Raw genomic sequence first — 21,154 nt, forward strand, 5'->3', positions numbered from 1 at the left:
CAGCCCTGTTCTTAACACCACCTCTGCCCAGGTAGAGTGTCCTCTTCCTGATTTGGGGCTCTGGCCAAATAAGCCATTTTCACCGACACCTCCCTTCTCATCTCTGCAAAGTATTGTCTGAAATTTCCAGGGCACTTTTTTCAAAGGAATGGCTGGTTGCTGGGTTATCAACCAATTACTTTTTTTCATTTTGAGGGTTAGTGACAGGCAGAGTGACAGTCCAAATCTGTATTTTGCTCCATGCAGGTTGCCGTGATCCTTGGCTGGGAACTCTTCAGCAACTCCCCCCCAACTACAGTGTGGGAGCTTGTACTCAAAATAAAGCAGGCTGAAATCTCAGGTTGAAACTTCTAATTTGTGCTTTTAATACACTGATCTGCCTTTTGACTGCTCTTCACATTTGACCTAACTACAGCCTGCAAGCCAAAACAAAGATTTGGCTGGCCTTCTTTTGACTGGAATTTAGCTTGAACTACATATTGCTGTTGCAGCAAGTTCTCTACTTTTTGCTTTTATTTTAATGTTTTATTCTACTTGAATTTGAGTCTTAGGCATCTTATATGATCCTTTCACTGGAAATTATGTGCAATTTTGTATTAAAGGACTTAATAATTTGTGGTATCCAGATTTTCAAAGGAGTTGCGTGTGTCAAGGATTTGGTTGACTCTTGCAGTGGGTATGGTATCTGAGGCAGAATAATGCTGGTTAAATACCAATGTCTCCCACTTTCATCCATCTTAGCATGTATTCAGATGGTCAGAGCCTAATGCTCCTGAAGGTCAGGTCTATGAGTTACACGTACTCATATCACTGCATTGTCAGTGCTTCAGGATTATCATCTGCTTTGGTGTGGTGATTCGGGTCCTTTACCTTCTTACTAGGACCAATGTTCCAAGAGAGGTCCCCCAGCATGGTTGTGATATGAGAAGTGTCAAGGCTTACAAGGCCCTTTGGGTGCATGGATCTACTAGGAGCACCATGTCATTTTCTACTTTAAATAGATTTCTGACTAGGAGATGTTTGGTCATATCTGATTACTTTTAAATTTGAGATTAGGTCACTCTTGTACCCAACTGCTGCCATAGATCTTTTAAAGACCAGAATATTGAAATACTGGAACTGAAACAATCAATGTTTGTTTCTTGTTTATTGGAAACCTCAAATAAGGTTTCCTGTTTTTAATGTTGTAGGCACAGAGACTTGAAGTTAAAAAAAGACAACAAGAAATGCAAAGAAGAGAGATGTTCCTTGAAGATCAAAATTAGTAAGTAAAATTTGAAAATTATTACCTAAAATTCCTCATCTGTTTATCCTTCTTGTTTGTTTGTTTGGGTTTTTAATTATTATTTAATATTATTTATTTGTTTGCCTTCTTTTTTCCTGATTCAGGGCTCAGGAGGGATTTGGCTTCTGTTGCTATTTTTTTCAATTTTTGACTTGAAACGTTTTATTTCAGGACAAGAGGTACAAACTGACACACAGGAGATTCCTACTGAACATCAGGAAGCACTTTTTTACTCTGAGGGTGACTGAATATGAGCACATGTTATCCAGGGTGGTTGTGGATTCTCCATCCTTGGAGGTATTCAAAAGTTCTGGGCAGCTGTCTTGGGGTGGCTCTGTTTGAGCAGGGGGTTGGACAAGATGACATCCAGAGGTCCCTTCCAACCTTGAAGATTTTATGATTCTGTGAAATATTCCAAGCCTCCTCCATACCTTATTCTATGAGAAATTTGATTCTGTAGACTTCTCTTAGCTTCTTAAAACAAACACTTTGAAATGAAAGCTGTGAATTATAGAATGACTTCTTGCTTTCTTTCTCTAACTGAATCAATAGGTGATCATTCAATCCAAGACTAGCTATTGAAACAGGATCTAAGTTATGTCTCCACCCATTTATTTTATTGACTAGTAAAGAAATCTAACCCACGTGGTAATAATGAGGACTTCCTATATTTAGCATACTTAAAGGTAGAGATTTGTTGTGAAGACCTGTTTCCCAGAAATACCTCCTTAATATCAGATTGAGATACAGTTTAAGTCCTGACATAATTAATTCCATTGGCAGTGAAGTTCCTGCCTTGCCCATTCACTCCACCCTATTTATTTATTTTTAAGTGGTCCAAACTGATTCTATCACATAATTAACACACAGTACTGTTTAGTCACCTTTACCTTTTTTATCTTAGGCTTCTGAAATTACTCACCCGTATGTTTAGCCTGATTGATTGCTTTTTTTCTCCTCTGTGACCTTTAAGGGAGTCACTTTTTTCTCATGCTGGTAGCTCCAGTGTCTTCATCATTTGCCCAGACTCTGTTCTCTAATGCATAGATATTTTAGTGCTTTGTCATTTGTCTCAGTCTTTCTTGTATTTTCCTTTCGTTTCTTCCCATTTGGCTTCAGGCACAGCTCTTTCCTTTAATACGTTGTCAGCATTTGTCTCTAGATATTGGTGTTTTGCTTGCTGTTTGTCCTGGTGTGGATTTCCCCAAACACACCTTGATTCCTCAGGATTTCTGAAGACTCTGCACAGCTTTAGATCTTTGCCTATTTCTGGCAGACTAGAAACTTTCATTCTCTTTGAGCCTAAATGAACCACAGACACATCAGGTCTTTGCAGCACAAGGTCCTCAGTTACGGGCCTTGCCTCTTCCTAAGGGGATTGTCGGGGCTTTTATCTTCTAATTTAATATAATTTTTTGTCTTAAGGCATATTAAGTTATGAACAGAGACATATCTCTTCCTTTCCCTCACTTCTCTGTCTGTACCTTTTTTTGGTTAGAGTGAAATGAATTCTAATGTTCAGAGATTTTTCCATAAAAAGTAAGTTTGGTTTTGTCAAAAGCAAGCCCAAACCCTCTGAAACATAGGAAAAGTGGGCATGGCCACAAGTGAAAAATTTCTTCACCAAAAGGGTGATCAAGCATTGGAACAGGCTGCCCCAGAGAAGTGATTGAGTCACCACCCCTGGAGGAATTTAAAAGACATGTATATGTCATGCTTAGGGACATGATTTAGTGCTGGACTTGTCAGTGCTGGGTTAAGAGTTGGACATGGTGATCGTAGAGGTCTTTTCCAACCTAAATGATTCTGTGTGGGCAGTCAGGTAGTCCCCAAGTCGTGCAGGAGCTCTGACTGCCTGGGCACTGAGAAGTAGACTGGCTGGCAGCTGTTCTGTCCACTGATTAAGGAAAGGCTTGGGAGCATTCATCTTTGGAAACCAATTGACTGATGAAACTGAAGGTAAAGATGGACTGTCGAACTCCATTGCTTGAGATTATGTTGAACTATTAGAACGTTGTTTGTATGTACCACGTATTGAACATACACAGAATGGCCCTGCAGCTACTACTCCTGGCGGAAGTGAACTGAAAAACTACGTATAGTGAATGCAATTTTGGTTAGGCATGAAACCTTCTATGCTGTACAGTGTTAAGGAAACTTCCCTGTCTAACCATCCAGGAGTTACTCTGGCAGTCACTGTTGCACTACCTGAGCTGGGACCGAAGCACCTTCACAGCTACACTCCCCAACTCACACAGTCAGACCAGGTTTCCTTACCAGCTCAACCCCAGGCTTCCCATAGCACTGTCTCATACGTCCGGATCCTTAAAATAATTTAATCATGATGCAATAACTAGAAAACAAAATACCAGCTTGACCTGATGTCTCTGAGGAGGGACCCTGAACAAAGGAACTGCTGAGTTTTCATAAGGTCACAGTCTAGGGGCAGGGAAGTCTGGGGGTCCTTGGCTCCTGTGGTGTCTCTAAGTGTCAGGTACTCTGGCCAAACCAAAGGTCCCCCTGCCCTTTTTCATGCAAATGTCAGCAGTTCATGGCCTCTTGCCTCGGGCTCGGGCTCCTGGCCCCTGGCCCCCAGAACTCAACCTGCAACTTTGCACTGTAGTTGCACACAGAGCTACTTGCACTGAGTGTATTCCCTAACATACAGAGTGACACTAGTGTCTTCCCTGGTCTGAAGGAATCTGGTGAGCAGAGGAAGGGGCATCTGTGCCACTGGATGTTGCTGAGGATGCACTGCTGAGATACATTTGCATTATGGAGCACAGCATCTAGGAGTAATGGAAAGATTCTGTGTGACATTTCAGATTTTGTGAAGTAGTGCCTGTTCACATAGAAATGCTTGGTATTTAAAGGCATGCTATGCAAAAAAAAGACCTACTATGCAAAAATGAGTGACTCATTACTTGCATCATCTAATACCGTTTGTCTAGAGGCGAAGAGAATAAATGTGAGGTTGTGCCCCTTTCCTTGCTGTTTCTGCTAGAGTATTTTGATCTCCTCTGCTTGCTGGGAGATGGAGGAAGGAAGGTCATGTGCTGCGTATAAAGCAGTGACCTCTGCAAAGTCATGGCCCTTAGAGACATTTCAAAAGATAAGCTCCCTTGTTAGTCTGTCCTCTATAAGATCTGTAGCTGCAACATCACAATTTTCCTGAGGAGATCAATGCCTACCAGCACTTTCATTAGCTGGAAAACCTTTTAAAATTGATCACCACCTCTAGCCATATCAGCCTCCAAGGGGTACAGCCCAATCAGTACCTCTCCTGCATGAAGTGCCGCTTCCATTTGATAAGGAAAGGCACTTAAGATTCTCATGTCATTAACATCCTCTAATAAAGTATGATGCTGTCTAGAATTTTGTATTTCTGATTAAATTCTTGTCACTATTAGAAGCAAGAACTTCTCACTGAAATCCCTTTTCAGAGGGTGTAACATGAAGTAAGTGCTAAAAATAAAAACAGTTTGCGACTTTTTTTTCTGTCTACAGAATACAGTTATTTCCTATGTTTTGAAAGCCTTGTAAGCTTCTTTGAACTTTGGGATGAAGAAGTTGCTGCATATTTAGGAAGTGATTGCTACAGTTTATGCTAATAGAGAAAAAACACCCGAGGGATTTGTTGGTGATAATGTTGCTGTGGTTCTGTTCCTGCAAATGCCAAATTTAGAAAATGGGGTGTATGTGTTGACTTTCTACCAGAAACTACTTACCCATGAAATGAAGTCCTTTAGTCTGAGTCATGATATCTTGGATGCATTTTGTGTTATGGTCCTGATGGTGTTTCTGTCAGGGTACATGAAAAGGTAGTTAAAGCTTGTATAGTCCATAATTTGCAATTGCTAATCTGTGTGAGGGAAGAACTAACTGTCCATCTTTCCAAATGGAAACAAAGAAAAGGACTTTCCAGGTCATCCATCTTTAGTTAATACATTGTCATTTAAACAGTAATGAGGATGGGTATCTCACGACTTGCTTTTCTCAGCTGTGCAGCTATGTGAATCCATGTTTGAACTCTAGGGTATCTCGCCATACAGTTTAAGCCCAGATCTCTAGTAAGATGCTTTTATTTCATTTGTATTCTACTTTCCAAAAACTGTTGTGTTGAATGTGGTCCACTGTTTATCTGATAGTCATCTACCTATTTATCTAATGGGTAAAGCAGTCTAGAACATAGGGTTACTTTCTAATAGCACATGATGACTGTTGTGTCTCTTCATCCTTCCCTTTGTTACATATTCATGCCTCTGTTTTTGTGAAGGTTGTACTCCTGTAAAAATTCTTGGCACTGCTGTGTTTGAGTACATGTGCACACTCAATATATTCTGCTCAGAATTTGGAGCTGGAAACAGAATTTGCCAGAGTGCCTGTAAGTGCATATTCCAAACACAATGCAGGAGGTTCAGCAAACCAAGTTGATATACACTTGCCTGCCAAAGCAGTTTTCTCAAAAGTCATAAAATGCAAGAGAATAAAACCTGAATCAGAACAGAATTTTTATTTATTTATCTACTTTTACAGGATAAATACTAGTGTCCTTGCCAGTTTCCAGTCCCCTATGATGTGTGGTTCAACCAGCAGGCTGGCAACAGATTTTCCCCACAGAAGTACAAATGTAAACCTGACCAGACTTTTAATATAGGTTGCTAGAGAGAATGAAAGAGAACTCACACAAAAAACGTTTGCAGCCTTGAGAATCCTTTGTTTGCTTCTTTTCACCACAATTGTCTTTGTTTTGTTCATTTGCTCCTGATTATTTTAAGCGTTGTCAATTATTTAGCTAACAGGCAGAAAACTAGGCTTTTATAGACATCCAAAGGGACTCTCTTGAGTGTAATAATGAAGGCAGTTTATTGAATGCCTGTGAGGTTGCTTTCTAATTGTACACATTAATCTGCCCATGCAAGCTGGCTGAAAATATAGAAGCAGATTGCACATGCAGATGGAGCACACAGAATCTATGCAATAGACTGATACGATACTGCATTTTCCTTAAAACTGGATTTATGCTTATTACTTCAGATAATAAATGAAACTTACATCTAAAATAACATCCAGGAATATTGGATGAGTTGGTGGGAGGAAAGAATAGCCTAGCTGTGTTATTTTATCAGGGAAACAAAAAAAGCAAGTGAGTTGACAGGATAGATTAGCTTTGAGTATGTGTAGGAAGTGATGAAAATAATTCTGCTGAGAAAGTTGCCTTTTTTTTTTTTTTTTTTTAATCTATTTGTATACTTTCTTGAAGCTGTGTACCTAAAATGAACTAGAGTCACATTTTGTGTTCTTATCCCCCTGCTTGAGAGCTTGCAGACAAGAAATCCTACTAGCCAAAGGTAGCACAGTTTCGATGACTATCATTAGGTTTGTTCAAGTCCTCTGTATTATGATTTTTTTATTACTGCCAACCAAGTCTGTGAATACTGCAGTAAGCTTGCTATATGGCTATTGGAAGGATTTGTATTGTAAAGCAGGCAAACTAAATATTCAGGGGATAGCCTTTCCTCACAGTAAAGGGCATTGCAAAAGAGCCATCAACATCATATATGCATTTAATGTGTTAATTATTTTACATTGTAATTTTTTACCATATAGCTTCCAGCAAAAGACAAATCTCACATCCATACAAGCTCCAAAATCAGTTCATGTTGGCAATTTTTCATTTAGCTGGTGTTTGTTTTTTCCTTACCCCAAAGTGGACTCAGCCCTGCAGGTGTGGGTTAGAGTTGAGGTGCAGGAGAACCAAAATCCGTATAGAGTTGAAAGCATGTGTGTTGATGCCAGACAGAGATGTTTTTACTACCCTGCCCCTTGTCATGGTCCATCTGTGGGAAACAGATGCTTGTAGCCTTCTGAACTTATTTAAACCATGTAAATTTCTTGCTATGATAAATCTCTGGGGGAGGCCGGGGGGAGGGGGCATGGGGAGTGAGATGAGGCATGTGTAACTTTGTACTAGCAAAAGCCATGTACCTTTGGTGAGACTATTTTCACATATGGCGTTATCGCCCCCCCAGCCTCTACCCCCCGAACTTCATTCCTCTTTTAGAAAATTATTTTTATTGGTGAAAGTCCCAACTACACCTCCCTTTGGAGTGTCTGTATCCATCTTCCAACACAGAGTCTGTTGGAAACCTGCATAAATGAACAACAATCTTGTTGACCTTTGCCTTGACTTCTGGAATGTCTTTGGTTTTAACATTTGTTTTTGTTAGGCAACATGTCAGAGGAACAGCAATGGCCCTAGTACCCAGTCAGCCTGGCTTGTTTATCATAGGAAAGGCCTGATCAAGATGCATTTGACAATGCATAAGACAGAGCCCTCACTGAGGAAAGAAGAAGGGCATCAGTGAGGACACACATACCGTGGACTGTACTGAAATGAAGGGCAGCATTTCTTGTGGGTAGACTTAGGTGCTGTTATAAAATTGATCTTAATTTCTGCAAAAGGTGAGGAAGTTGGTATGCTTACCAATTAAATACGTTGAAGTGGGAAGAAGTGTAGATACACTAGCTGGTGCTGCAAAAAGATGTGTCTTGAATAAAATTCAGTTTCAATTTTCAGTTTAGTTTTTTGTTGTTAGGTTTTTTTGAGTGGGAGAGTCCTACTCTTTTTAAAAACCATCATGAAGCTTCTGGGCAGATATGTGAAACTAACATTATGTATGTATTATGCATGGTTATTAGTTTTTCAGTTGAACTGGAAGAAACTGGTGGAATATAACTTTAGGATTGCTTACAGGCAATTAACTTGGAAGCTGATGTATCCATGTCATGCAGCACTAGATGCTGCTTCTGTAGTCTAAGTGACTACTCAAGTCACTCCTCTTTGAAATGGTTATAATTATTTACCTGGCCTGCAGTTCTTTATTTTTATTTTAAAATACTATTTCTGAACAACTCTTAGCATACCTGTGGACATTCATTAGAGCAGAATTATAATGGTGGAGATCCTGCAGCTTGAGATAACAAGAACTTCAGGAGCTTTATTGTTTTCGGTAGTAATAAGAGTTGGCCATTATATTTTAAAAAATCTCAAGATAAATAAATAGATTTATGATATATGCAAAAGTATTGCTTTTTTTTTTTTTTTTTAAATGTTCTGGCATAAAAGCCAGTATATTTTTTTGTATACTGGCATTTAAATATCCATCAATTAAAGCAAAAGAATTAACTGCTACTAGTTTCATTGAGAAGGACTAATGAAGATTACAAGAAACCTTTTTAATTAATGCATTTTTAATGTTTGTCTGTAAAACACACTTAAAGGCAAGAACTTTATGTGAAGACAGAAAAAATGTCTTCTCTCTGCTTTAAGAGGAATACAGGCTCAAATTAAAAGCTTAATAAGCAGTGCTGTGCAACTCCTGGATGCAGGAAGGTGCTGGGGCCTGAGTCTTTATCATTATTCTCATCCCTGAGGATGAATCCTTTTCAGGACTTGCTCTTTGCCTTGTAGATGTGACAGGAGTTAAGACCAAGTGACACACAAAGTTAGACCTTATTCTGCACAGGATTTTAGACCTCGGGTCCAGCAATGAGATCAATTGTGGGTCTTCAGATCTTTCACAGTTGCATGCTGGAGTAAATTGTAAAGCTTTCTGCTTCTTGTCTGTCAAAGCTGGTAATCCTGTTAGAGCATGGGAACTTCTACTCAGGCCAGAGCAACCTATGCTCACTGGCTTTTATAACCATCCTCTTGTCTCACCCTCATGGGAATGAGGGCAGCATTTAGTCCCAAACAATAAGAAATGTGTGTGGTTTCCCTGATCTACAAGTATCTTGTGAATGTAGGGTGCCAACTCTAAATCCCTGAATTACAGCATTCTCAGGGGAACACCTAGAAAATTAGTGTTTCTGCACTTTACATATACTTGTTGAGCTTCAGGTAGATGGTTTATATAAGAGCTTTTAAGAAAAGACTCTGCCTGAAGAGTAGTTGTGAAATATAAAGTCAAATATCCAAGGACCCACACAAAGTACCCGAAACATGGAGTTTCCACTGTTATGCACTGTCCCCTCTTAGCACATTACTCAATGATCCTGGCAGCAGAGTTAGTATTTTCCCACGACAGCTCTTAAGAGTTTTTCAACCCCTGAATCTAGTATTACGCTTCATTCCCCTATGGCTACATCTGTACTAATAAATTAAACACTGTCAATCACTGTCACTTTTGAGGCAAACAGGCCAGAGGCTGCCTGCTTCCATTGCTAGAAAACTTTTTTAGCTCCCGAAATGGGGCAGTAGCATCTAAAACATCTCTTGGGAGTTACTTGTGGTTGATATTTGTTCCTAGCAGCTAGGAATTATTTGGGAAAGTGCTATTTGGAACAAGTCTAAACAATTTCAGGAATGGTTACACAGTATAGGTGGCTGAGTTCCCATGCTAACACTGTTGCTTGGTCCTATTAAACATACCAGTATGGGAGTAGGCTATTTAAATTAGCAGAGCAGAAGGCTTTTTCCCAGTAGTGTAATGGGACACAGAGATACCAAGAAAGACAAAATACCCTCATAAGATTGCTCCAGCTTAACCACTGCTTCTAAATGGCTGTCTTCTCTTCTGCCTGGTACTTAGGGGTAGTCAGAACTCAGGTTAGCAGGCTGGTGCCTTCTTCTCATCTAAATTTTGGGTCGCCTTTTGCCTAGCTGTATTTGAAGAGTATCAGGATTCTGCTGTATTCAGATGAAATTCTTCAGCTCATGCTCTTCTTTCCTTAATGTTAGTTAGCTTAGAGGAACCTATTTTATTAGCATCTTTGATTAGTCCTTGAAGTTTTAGCAGATGAGTGGGATGTTGCTCCAACTGTCTGTGGAACACCTATGGACACTTTGATATGCTGATTTCCTTCTGGAGACAATATTTGCATTCCATAACATTAATTGAACTATGATCTCCCTGAATTCCCCCTTTTCCTGCAGCATGGCTTATGCTATACTTTGTACTGTCATGACTATAGGTTTAGTATTATGAAAAATACCTTTCAAACTTTCAGTCTCGCAACTCTAGATGCGCTGCTGGGTTTCCATAGAGATGACACAAAACAAATTAACATATATAAGACCTGATTTGTCTTTTGTCAGGTCCAGAAATCTGAGTCCCTTTCTTGTGATAGGGACACTTGATTAATGTATTACTTAATTTGGTGTAGTAGGGTGCTTCCTCTATTCAGAGACAGTCTTGCTGAGAAACTTTATTTGCTTCCACTCTTGTAATTATCTTTTCTGATACCAAAACTGAGTTAGCTTTTCATCTATCAGTGTGCTGATCCTGGAAAAGTAGTGTCTTCCACTACCTTTTTATGCAAATAAGGAGAAATTCCACATCCCCCATGTCATTCTTTTGACATCCCTAAGGAACATCCAGGTACAGACCTAAGTTGCCAGATATTTCTTTGCAGAGCTTTAGCCTTCTCTAATATATTCCAGATTTTTGTAGGAGTTTTTGGTTTTTCTGGTATAGAAATAAATTGTTATTTTATTTATTTATTTTATGTTATTTATCAATTTTAGCATAGGTAAAAACTCACAAAATCTGCAATTTAAAACTTCAAGTTGCCAAAATTATTCTGTGCAATCTTACCACTTAGGAACTCCCCTTTCATGGAAAAAAATATGAGTGCTTAAGACTTGTGCAAGAAGACTGTTAATTTCTTCAACCTTGATACTCTATAGATCAGGGAATCAAATATTTCATTTGGCTCTTTCTGTACTGTGCATTGGCTGAGTTCTATGTAAACTGCCCAGGCAATGGAGGAAAGAGAGAGTGAACTGGGAATGATGATCACTCTAAAAGCCTGGCTTTCTACAGCTTGGGCAAGTACTTTGTACCTGAAGTGGCAGCATGGTTTTGTATTGTGTAGAGTAGCAGAGAACCTGTGGGTTCTTGCTTTCTCGGAACTTCTCCTCAATATACCACTCCTTGCTGACTAGCAGGACATTTGCCCAAAAGGCATCTACTCACCGTTTCAGATCATGGAGTGAAAGATAAAAACACAATCGGTAGTCTCTTTCAGCTGCTAGTCATCATCACTTTTTGGCAGCCAAGGCTTCTTCTCCAAGTTTAAGTCTCTTCTCCCTCACAGAGCTAGCTGGTTGCTCAGTTAGGAGAGTAAATCTTTTTGTTGAACGTGTTAAGGCACTCTTTCTGCTCTCACTTCAGTGCTTTCATGCTTTCCAAAACTGTATACAGAAATAAAATTGTCCCTTTCCTCTAACTCTGTTCCTTTGTGGGAGCAAAGACTTGAGTAGATATGTCTGGGACTGCAGGTTAGGGAACTGATTCCAGATCACAGCCCCCAGACTCCTGTTGGTTTTGTTTGTGACTTTGTTCAACTGTATTTGGTTGAAACTGTGAGCAAAGTGGTGCTACTTTGAAAATCTGCTTTAATAATGATGCAACTGGAAAAGAAAAATTTTACTTGATAGAATAAGAAATGATAATGCTGTGGCATTCTGCTTCAAATAAAGTCTTTTTTTTTTTTTTAATGCCACAAAATGCTTCTAAGTCTTTCTGCTTGATTAAGTAATCTTTTGCAAGGCTTTGTCGTATTAACCATGAAGGAAAATTTCTTAAAATTATCTTTTAAATTACTTACCAGAGATTTATAGATCTGGTTGAAGGATTTGCAACAATTCAGTGAAGCAGTTACATCCTGATGATGTCCAAAGGTATGTGAGTCTGTGTTACAGGAGCTTTACAATTAGCAAAGAAAACACAGCCACTGTACAACCCAAACATGTGAATGAAAATAATTGTTTGCTTAAAAATCCTCCTAGCAAATGTCTTATCCACAGTATAGGTTTTGTATCCTCTGTGTCATTTCATCCTGTTTCCATAACATTTTTTTTCCACCTATGTTGTTTCTCAGCAGACATGTGATAAAATGTCTAGGCTGGATTCCAAGGGTGGAATAAAAAGCTGTGTTTATTTTTATGGAAGCACTAACAATTCTATTTGGATTGGATTTCTTCATAGCAAAACCAATGAATTATTGAACAGATTGGACGTGGGTTTGCCAAAGAGTGATTCCTGTCAGATTGCTAATCCTGGCCCGGAATCTACAGCATGGGTAAGCAAAACTATGGTGTGTACTGTATTTTCTATCAGCTTTCCAGGTGCTGTCAATAGCGTAATGTTAGAATATTCTAATTGAGCTTAATTGCCTAGACATAACTCAGCGAGTACCAAGAAGTCTTTCTGGGTGAATGAGATTGCCTATATTGTCTCTACATACTGGCAGAGTATTCCACATAGTAGGCAAGTGCTCACAGATCTCTCTCTGATAAATGAGAACCAGATTTATATTCAAAGGTCAGATCAGAATCTTAAATATGCCCTGTGCTCATGTGTTGGTGGTGAGCTTTTATGAAATCTCAATTAGTTTTTGTCAGCAGATGCTTTACTGCATTAAAAATCTAGTCAAAAGAAAGAGAAGCTTGTTTCTCACTGCATCGTAAAAGTGATTCCATACACTGCTTGGGGTCTTTGTCCCAGTTTGAGTGAGACTGGTGAGTATCAATGTAATTAGGAAATAGATAAAGTATTGCTTAAGTTTAATTATTCTGATTGCCTCTAAAAGGCTTTTTCACATACAATTAGTCTCTTCATGTCTAAACCAAGCTTTCCTGTTATGTAATAACTTTAAGTGAGGAATACTAACCCTGAGGCAGAAGTATTTCTCCTGTAGCGAGAGTTGTAATTGGAGGAAGACAGAGTGGACAGAAATTATTGTTATAAGCAACTCCGAGGAAATTTGGAAGTATTTGATCTGGGCAGCCCTCTATTGTATACAACCTTGAACAGCTGAGTAGCAGGAAAGGAAGATTTGCCTCCTAATTTCCTCAGAAGCCTTAGAAATGTGCAAAAATCTGCCTGTTACTGAAATTGCTGCCAACAGAATATATGACAGCTGTCTTGCCCTAGTTTCTCTTCCTGGTTTGCATGAAAAGGGAAGATGATACTGAAAATACGTTCCTTTCCCCTTTGATTCTGCTAAAAATTTTGTGCCTCTGAAAAGTCTAAAGAAATCTTAGCTTCTGTGAGCAGATATATAGCTGGAAGGAGCCAACTCCTGTCCAGCAATGCTGGACGGGTCAAATGCAGGAGAGTGGCTTTCAGACTATCTTTTGTAGTCCTGAATGGACAAGAAAGATGAAGGACCATGGGAAGGGAGAAAAGATGTTTTGAAACAACTTCTGCCTCCCTCTTGAGGCATCCAACACTCCAAACAGTCAGGAGCTTGTTCTTTGGTAGGGAACGCTCTGCTCTGCAGCCTTCATGTGATGTGAGCATTGAACTGCAAAGACAAGCGAGCTCATATCCCCAGGACTGACTTGGATTTCTGCATTTTGGTGTGATGTCTTCATATTCATACAGAAGCAGGTGGATGTCTGAAGGAACACTTAATTCTTTCAAATGTACAGGTCCTGCTTTTAGCCTTGGCCTTCTACTTCACCTGCTATGCATGGCTTTCTCATTCCAGGTTTTGACAGGTTTCTTAATAAGTCATGCCAAATTACATACTGTAGTTCATCTTTTGCTTCACTAATGTCCAAGCAGGTAAAGTACATCATTCATCTGTACTGTTCTTTAATACTAGCTGACATTATACCTGTCTTTTGCATAGCAGTGTATCTATAGCTTTCTGAATCAGCTAATCACTTGCTTATAATGCAGCAATGCAATTAGCAGTTCTCCCAAGCAACTTGGATGAGGTATGGTCTATAGGTATACACACACTATCTGTGCTCTGTGTGAGGAATGTGAAGCACATAACCAATGAGTTGTTATCTAAATAAACCTGGCATAGTATCAAGATTCTAAAACAGTGGGAAAGCTAGGACTCTAATTTAGATGTTATCTTGAACGTGTCCTTTGTCTGGAGTAATTAAAAGATTCAGGAACAATGTATTTGAAGTAGTGAAGTGTGATAAGCTTAGGACATGCCTGACATGCATGCTAAAAGGGGCCATATATGTACATATAGATGATTTCTAAAATTTAAAATTCATTCTCTAACACCAGTTTGGGACAGTGTAATGGTCAAAGTTTTTCCCTCACATCATTTCTTTGATAGCGATATTAATTTAGCACACGTAGTTCAGCTATCAAGGCCAAATGTTACTTGATGTCTGTGAACAAATTTGACTTCTTTGGAGTGACTATGTCATTGATGACTTTTTTGGCCTGCTTGTTTAATCAAGCTCATAATTAATTTTAATCCTGTCTTTCAAAGTGTGACCAATCCTGTGTAGATTTTTATTGTCTTCCAGCTTGATTAACATACCCTCCACACAATTCTCCAAGCCATTATGGAGAGTAATGAATAATATCGGACCCAGAATGAGTCTCCCTGGACACATGTAACAACTTCTCTGAGCTCAAAATTGAGCTATTAATATTTGCTTTCTCTATTCAGTCTTTTTAGCAAATTATGTGCCTGTTGTTTTAATGGTGTCATTCTGCATGCATATATCAAGTCTTGAGAACATTGTGTAGACCTGCCACAAATTCCTCACCAAAGTCAGACCTGCACAGTTCTTGTATTAAATTATACTGTCTCATTATTTAATGTTCTGCACTATGTCCCTGCTTGAAGACTTTACAGTAAAAGTTCCAGTGTATAATATCCTAAAGATCCTGTGAGATCCTAATGGCTTTTTGATAACAACTAAAACTTGTGAAAGACCAGGGATAGTTATTATAATGAAAATGTACTGCACAGCTGAATGTATTATTCATGATGTGTAGTTCAGATTTTCAGGTGTCTTGGCTGCCCCACAAATAATAAAGCATATTTGATATCTCAGTTTCTGTTGCCTTACCTCCACAAATAATTCTGTTTTCCCCTCTGTTACCAAGCTTCTGTTCTGCTTTTTTATCTTGGTAAGATTTCCAGAACTTTTTTGCTTCCCAGAATACCCCATCTCACTATCATATCTCCTAATTGTGTTTTCTGACTGCTCAGATTATCTTTATGCTTGTCACTGGGACATGTGCTGTGGGTACATTGTTGTGATGTGTAGGTAGACATTCACCCAAGGTGAATCACTGAGAGGTTTTAGGACACTTCTTGTTTAAATTCTAGTTTCAAGACTAAATCTGTTTCGTAAGTAACCGGAATCATTCAACCATTTGTATTTGTTAATTACCCACGTAACAATTTGGAAATGAGGTTCTGGAGTTTAGCCTCCCTTTCCCCACACCAATATATTTTTATTTTCTGCTGAAAAATAGACACGAAGCCATGCTTATAAGCAAGCTCTTCGAGAGGATGAAAACAGAAGAGTAGAAGAAATGAAGCAAGAACAACGGAGGAAGGTAATTATACATTAACAGTTTGCATATTGTAACTTTTTTGCATGCTGTGAAACCAATTAAATACACTGATTACTTGTAGCCTACGCACAGATCTTCTCTTTAGCAAAAGTGATTCAGTCACTGTTTTCAAATATTGTGAGAGAGATGAGTCAAGCTCAAAATTTTGACAGGGACAGGACAATTATCTTCTGGGATCAAGGCTGTTTGCATCTGGATAATGAGCTCCTGTTCGCCTCTCCATATGAAAAATTGTGCAGAGTGTTTTTTGACCATGGCACCTGATTTTATAGGCTAAGGAAACCAGTTTACTCTCTTTCAAGCAGAAGTCATCTTATGGAGATATCCATGATGATCTCAGTCTGAATAGTCTCTTTCTAAAGAATTGAGGCCCATGTGCCCTGCTTTCTCAAATGGGGTCATGGAAACATTCAGATTTGCTGTTAATTATAGTATGCTTTTCTGTTCCCTTACTAACCACCTAAATAAAGAGTTTTGAATTGTCTAAAAAGCAGGCATGCCATAACTGCAACTTTGAACTCCATCTTCTGCATATGTGTCATGCATTGCCTGAAATGTGTTTGAACACTGTAGTCCCTCTGGTATAGATTCGGGTACCACAGCCACATAAAATTCATCTATGGAAGGTGATGGCAGTGTGCCAAGTTATCTGTCTTGGCTCCAGATCTGACTTTGAAAGTGCAGGGAGGGCAGCATTTGAAAATGGTATTAGCAAATAATTTGAAAACATATAAGCAAATACTGAGCCTCTTGCTGTGCCTCTGCTGTTAATAGTGTCCAGATTCATTGCTAAACTACTTTCCCAGTCGCAGAATCTTAGCACAACAAATTCCATGCAGTGAGTTTCTACTAGAGCTGGAGAAGTGACTGATGTCCTCTCATGGATATCTTTCTTTACATACTGGAGATGTGTCCTCATTTCATGTTAGTCTAACAACAGTGATACGGGAAACAAAAGGTGGAGCAAAAGGGAGGTTCTTAACTGCTATCCCATCAGGTGTATGCTTATTCCCAGGAACTATAAAGAGTAAAATTTTTGAAAATCAGTCCTGATGGGTATAAGGCTGGTAGCTGTTGTATTCTGTACATTGATTCCTCCAAAGAGAAAATAACTACTGATGTAAATTAGCATGCCTCTAATTGATGAGTTTTGTTTAAGGGACTTGTGTAGAGCTGTAGCTTCTTTACTAATTTCCACAAATTACTAAGGAGATATTGGCTGCTTTTAAGGCTGCACTTGTTTGCTACATGGTTCCAAGGTCTCCTTGCCTTCACAGTTGCTGTAACCTATTGAGCAGAGTAATGCGCTACCTACAAACCTACTGTAATATATATTTTAAATGCACCAATAATCGTCCCTCAGATATATGTTGGCTCTTTTATACTTCAAACTAATATTTATTAAAGTAATTGTGAATTCTGTCTTGTGTGTACCTCCTGGCACAGTGTAGCTATAAAATGTGTAGGCGTTGTCAGTTCCCTTTTTTTCTTCAGAACAGGTTTTAGTATGTATTACTTGATTTAGAAATTTTCAGTACATTTTGAAGACTGCATCATATACACACAATATATTTCAGAACATTACTCCAAGAGAGGAGTCAGCATACTGGAAAGTCAGATACTGAGTTTTAATTTTCAGCTTGAATAGTTATTTAAAACAGTGAAAATTAAGGTTGGCTTTTTTATTTCTTAATCCTGTTTCTTCTTTTAGGGCTAGACAAATATTGATACACAAGACATTCTCAGTTATTGATTTTCTTCATACATGTATTGCATAGTTATTATTTAATGTTCCACTTAAATTGATTTAAAAAAAAAAAAAAAAGAAAGAAAAAAAGACTTGTGGTTCCATTCAGTTATTGATGCTTTTATCTAACCGAATCATTTTATTATAGTTTCCATTCCTACTGCCTCACAGTTGCTATGGAAAATATGAAAGATGGGTCTGTTCCTATGCCTTTGCCTTTGCCCTGTAAGCCAAAATTTTTCTGCAGAAAAATCTGCACCTTCAATTCTTGGGTGCATTGCAAGGAGCAAGAGCTAGACAAACAAGCAAATATGCAGGCCAGAGTCATATAAACTGTGTTTCCTTCACAGCTCTGGCAAAAACTGCATAATCAAACTCTCCTTTGAAAATAATTCCCTTTGACGCTGTTTATATACCTTAATATTACATAAGGATGGTACTGTGCTGCAATGCTGGGAGCTTGCATATGCTCCCACCACACCAAAAAGTATCATTTGCCCTCCTCACCCTGGTAGGAGCCTCAGGGAGCTGGAGGTGACACACCACACCACATACCCCATATCTCATCTTTTCCTTGTGCTCTTTAGAGGCAGAAGGCGAGAAGGGCATGTCTCCTTCTTAATCTATGGGCATGACAGCTGTGTCTGCTCCTGCTAGATTACTCTGGCTGTCTCCCCCCTTGAACCCACAGGGAAATTCAAACCCCAGGGTTGGGGCAAGGGGAAGCAGACTGCTGTCTGGCATGCGCCCTTAAATGTAGGACTGTAAATGTCTGAATCCTGTAACTTCTCACTTTTTAAGGCACAAACAAATATCATCCACATGCTGAATAGAAAAATGAACTCAATTTTTGACACAGTCCTGTTACGTAAATGAAATGCTGCTGATAGACATTCTGGGAATGACATGTGGCTCTAACTGAGGTTAATATAATGTGGAATTAATAGGGTCTGCAGCATAAATATGTAAATTAAAAGTAAGTTAGTTTGTTTGTTTATTTCTTTGGTTTTCACTTTTATCATTGCCAGGCTGAATTAATGGAATTTAGACAAAAGCAGGAAGAGGAAGCCAGGATAAGAGCGCATCAAAATGAACAGAGGAGGTATGGTGCAAAAAAAGCAGGTACACTCTAATTCAATTCCCACCTGGAAAGGGTCTCAAAATTGAAGGCAGTCATGCTTTAGAAGATGATTGCAATGAGGATCCCATACCTCATCTCTGGTTTAGCTTTGCTTTCAAATGAACCACTAATATCTATCATTACAACTGCTCACTGTATACAGGATGACCCAGAGTGCCTTTTTCACTTTCTTTACCCTAACAGCATAGAATACAGGATAGGGTAGAAACTATTAGTAGTTTCATGGATAACTACTAGTACTAAATACTGCTAGCTTCAGCTGGGACACACTTTTATATGTCTGTCTATCTATCTATCTATCTATCTATCTATCTGTAAGACAGATATAAAATCTACACAATTTTACTTTATTTTACAACGGGTTACTTAGTCCATGCCACATATTGTGGTTGACTGTCACTAAGGTTAAAAAATAGAGCTAAACATAGGATTTGATATCCATACAGATAGATACTGCTCTTGCAGTGCAGCAAGGCCTTCTGCAGCAGCATTTCTTCACACCCCAGGCTGTGCCTCACTGCTGTGACCTCTCTGTACTCAGCTGTTCTCATCTTCCACTTCAATCACTTAATTGACTTTCCATTATCCTGAAGCACAGCTTTATTCTCAGCTTTGTTTTCTGCTGGTAAAAAGAAAAAATTCTCAGGCTCAAAAATAAGACCACCATTTTGTTTCTTTTTTTATACCATTATGGAAATATTAAAAAAATACTTCTGTAGGCAACCACTCTCCATACTGCTTTCATTTCTCTTTTTTTCTCTAGCAAAGACATTGAGATAATTACCCATAGAAACTAATGAAGGATTTTTGATTCTCTCCATCTCATGTCCCTAGATAGAAATAACACAGTATCTCGCATTTTATATTTTTCTTACAAAAACAGTCATGTCTAAGCATGTATGTCATTCCTAAGCAGTAATAGGGGAAAAAATGAAACAGTTTTCAAAAGAATCATAGAATTATTTGGGTTGAAAGGCACCTTAAAGATCATCTAATTCCAACCTGCCTGTCATGGGAAGGGACACCTTCTGCTACACCAGGTGCTTCAAGTCCCATTCAACCTGGCCTTGATCATTTCCAGGGATGGAGCATACACGGCTTCTCTGGGCTACCTGTTGCAGTGCCTCACCATCCTCAAAGTAAACAATTTCTTCCTAATATCTAAACTAAATCTACCCTCTTTGAATATACAGGCATTACCCCTTTCAGCTACTGAAAGGCTGCTATAAGGTCACCCTGGAGCCTTCTCTTCTCCAGGCTGAACAATCCCAATTTGAAAGTATTTAAAATAGATTGAGGAACACTGTGTTTGTATTTGTCCATGCTTTCCAGGTTGATAGAGCAGTGTAAGAAAATGCTGGAGTTGATTCCAGAGCTGGATGGTAGGTAAAGTTGTCAGCTGCATAAATTGTCTCTATTAGTTACAAGCTTAGGTTGTTTTTTCCATTTGTGTTAGGAAATCGGTACTTCTAGAAACTTTCCTTGTGTGCTGAAGGCTGAGTGACTATCTAACATGAATTGTCCAAATAGGTAACCACACTGATAAAGTGGGTAGTATTATGCAGGTCATCTTTCTATGGGGAATTTTACACAGCAGCCAAGGTGTGTGTTTTAATCACAACAGACTGACCACAGGATAAGGATGCACCTAGAAAATTGAAAATTAAATGCACCCAGTCTCATTCTTGTCCGCAGTTATGCAGCACAGGCTTGAAAACTATAGGAAGATAGGTGCTGAATAGAGGGGAAGGGAAAGCCACTCACAGAATGTTAAAGTTCAACAGTTTGTGAATTTCTCAATTACCTTCGGTCAATAGTAATTTTTTATTGTACTTTAAGGGTAAATAATGCTTTCCTGGACCGACTCCAGAAGAAAACACAACCTAGTAGCACCTACCAGCCTGGATATACTGGACTACCTCATTAATGGCACAAGGGTAAGTTTTTGGGTACAGAACTTGGAAGTAATGAGTTGACTTTTTCTCCAGACACTATTAAGTGTCTGGGTGTGGTTAACTTGCCTCACAGAACTTACAGTTCTGGAGGACTGTCCTCAATAGCTTTTAAGAAGGAATCCTGTCTTAAATATAAGCTGTTCAAAAAGGACGAGGGAGAAACAGTTGCTCTTGTAGTAACGTTCAGTGGCTTTGCATGCAAGGAACCACATCCAAAGTATTTTCTCAAGTTCAGAACAAGAATAGTGAAATTGTTCAGAAGTTTTTGAAAATCTTTAAATGAAAGATATTTGGATATGCTGTAAATATTTTAATATGATACTCGGAGTGGAAAAATCTCATATAGGTGTATATATATATATATATAGTTATTCCCTTGCAGAGCTGTTCATTTTTTATCCATATAAAATTATGGCAAAGAAGGCCCAACAACAACTGATTTTAAATTAGTATTTTTAAGGATACTTTGAAGAAAAGGGATCTTGACTGTAGTCTATTAAACATCCATTCATTTTTCAACTGTCATAATGAAGCATTAATGTGGCTGTTGTTTAGAATTGCACTCTTCATTATAAACAAAAAAATAAAATTATGTATATTCCCATCATGGAAATTTCCATTGGGTTGAATTTCCATGGATGAAAGGAACCTAGTGCAGAAATGGAAAAG

At 38.7% G+C, this 21,154-nt stretch overlaps 1 protein-coding gene across 1 annotated transcript in view; it reads left to right on the forward strand.

Moving 5' to 3' along the window:
* The window catches only part of EPSTI1 (epithelial stromal interaction 1), an 84,474-nt gene that overhangs the window by 21,942 nt on the left and 41,378 nt on the right, over positions 1–21,154 (forward strand). Inside the window, exons 6-10 of the mRNA XM_027888908.1 lie at positions 1,191–1,264; positions 12,280–12,373; positions 15,541–15,624; positions 18,418–18,491; positions 20,370–20,467. Coding sequence (XP_027744709.1) covers positions 1,191–1,264; positions 12,280–12,373; positions 15,541–15,624; positions 18,418–18,491; positions 20,370–20,457 — 414 coding nt within the window. The 3' untranslated portion in view covers positions 20,458–20,467. The remainder of the gene's footprint in view (positions 1–1,190; positions 1,265–12,279; positions 12,374–15,540; positions 15,625–18,417; positions 18,492–20,369; positions 20,468–21,154) is intronic.

The sequence above is a fragment of the Empidonax traillii genome, unplaced genomic scaffold (genome assembly GCF_003031625.1).
Source record: "Empidonax traillii isolate 1590-97213 ecotype Southwest subspecies unplaced genomic scaffold, ASM303162v1 scaffold247:size2371522, whole genome shotgun sequence".
Classification (NCBI taxonomy): domain Eukaryota; kingdom Metazoa; phylum Chordata; class Aves; order Passeriformes; family Tyrannidae; genus Empidonax; species Empidonax traillii.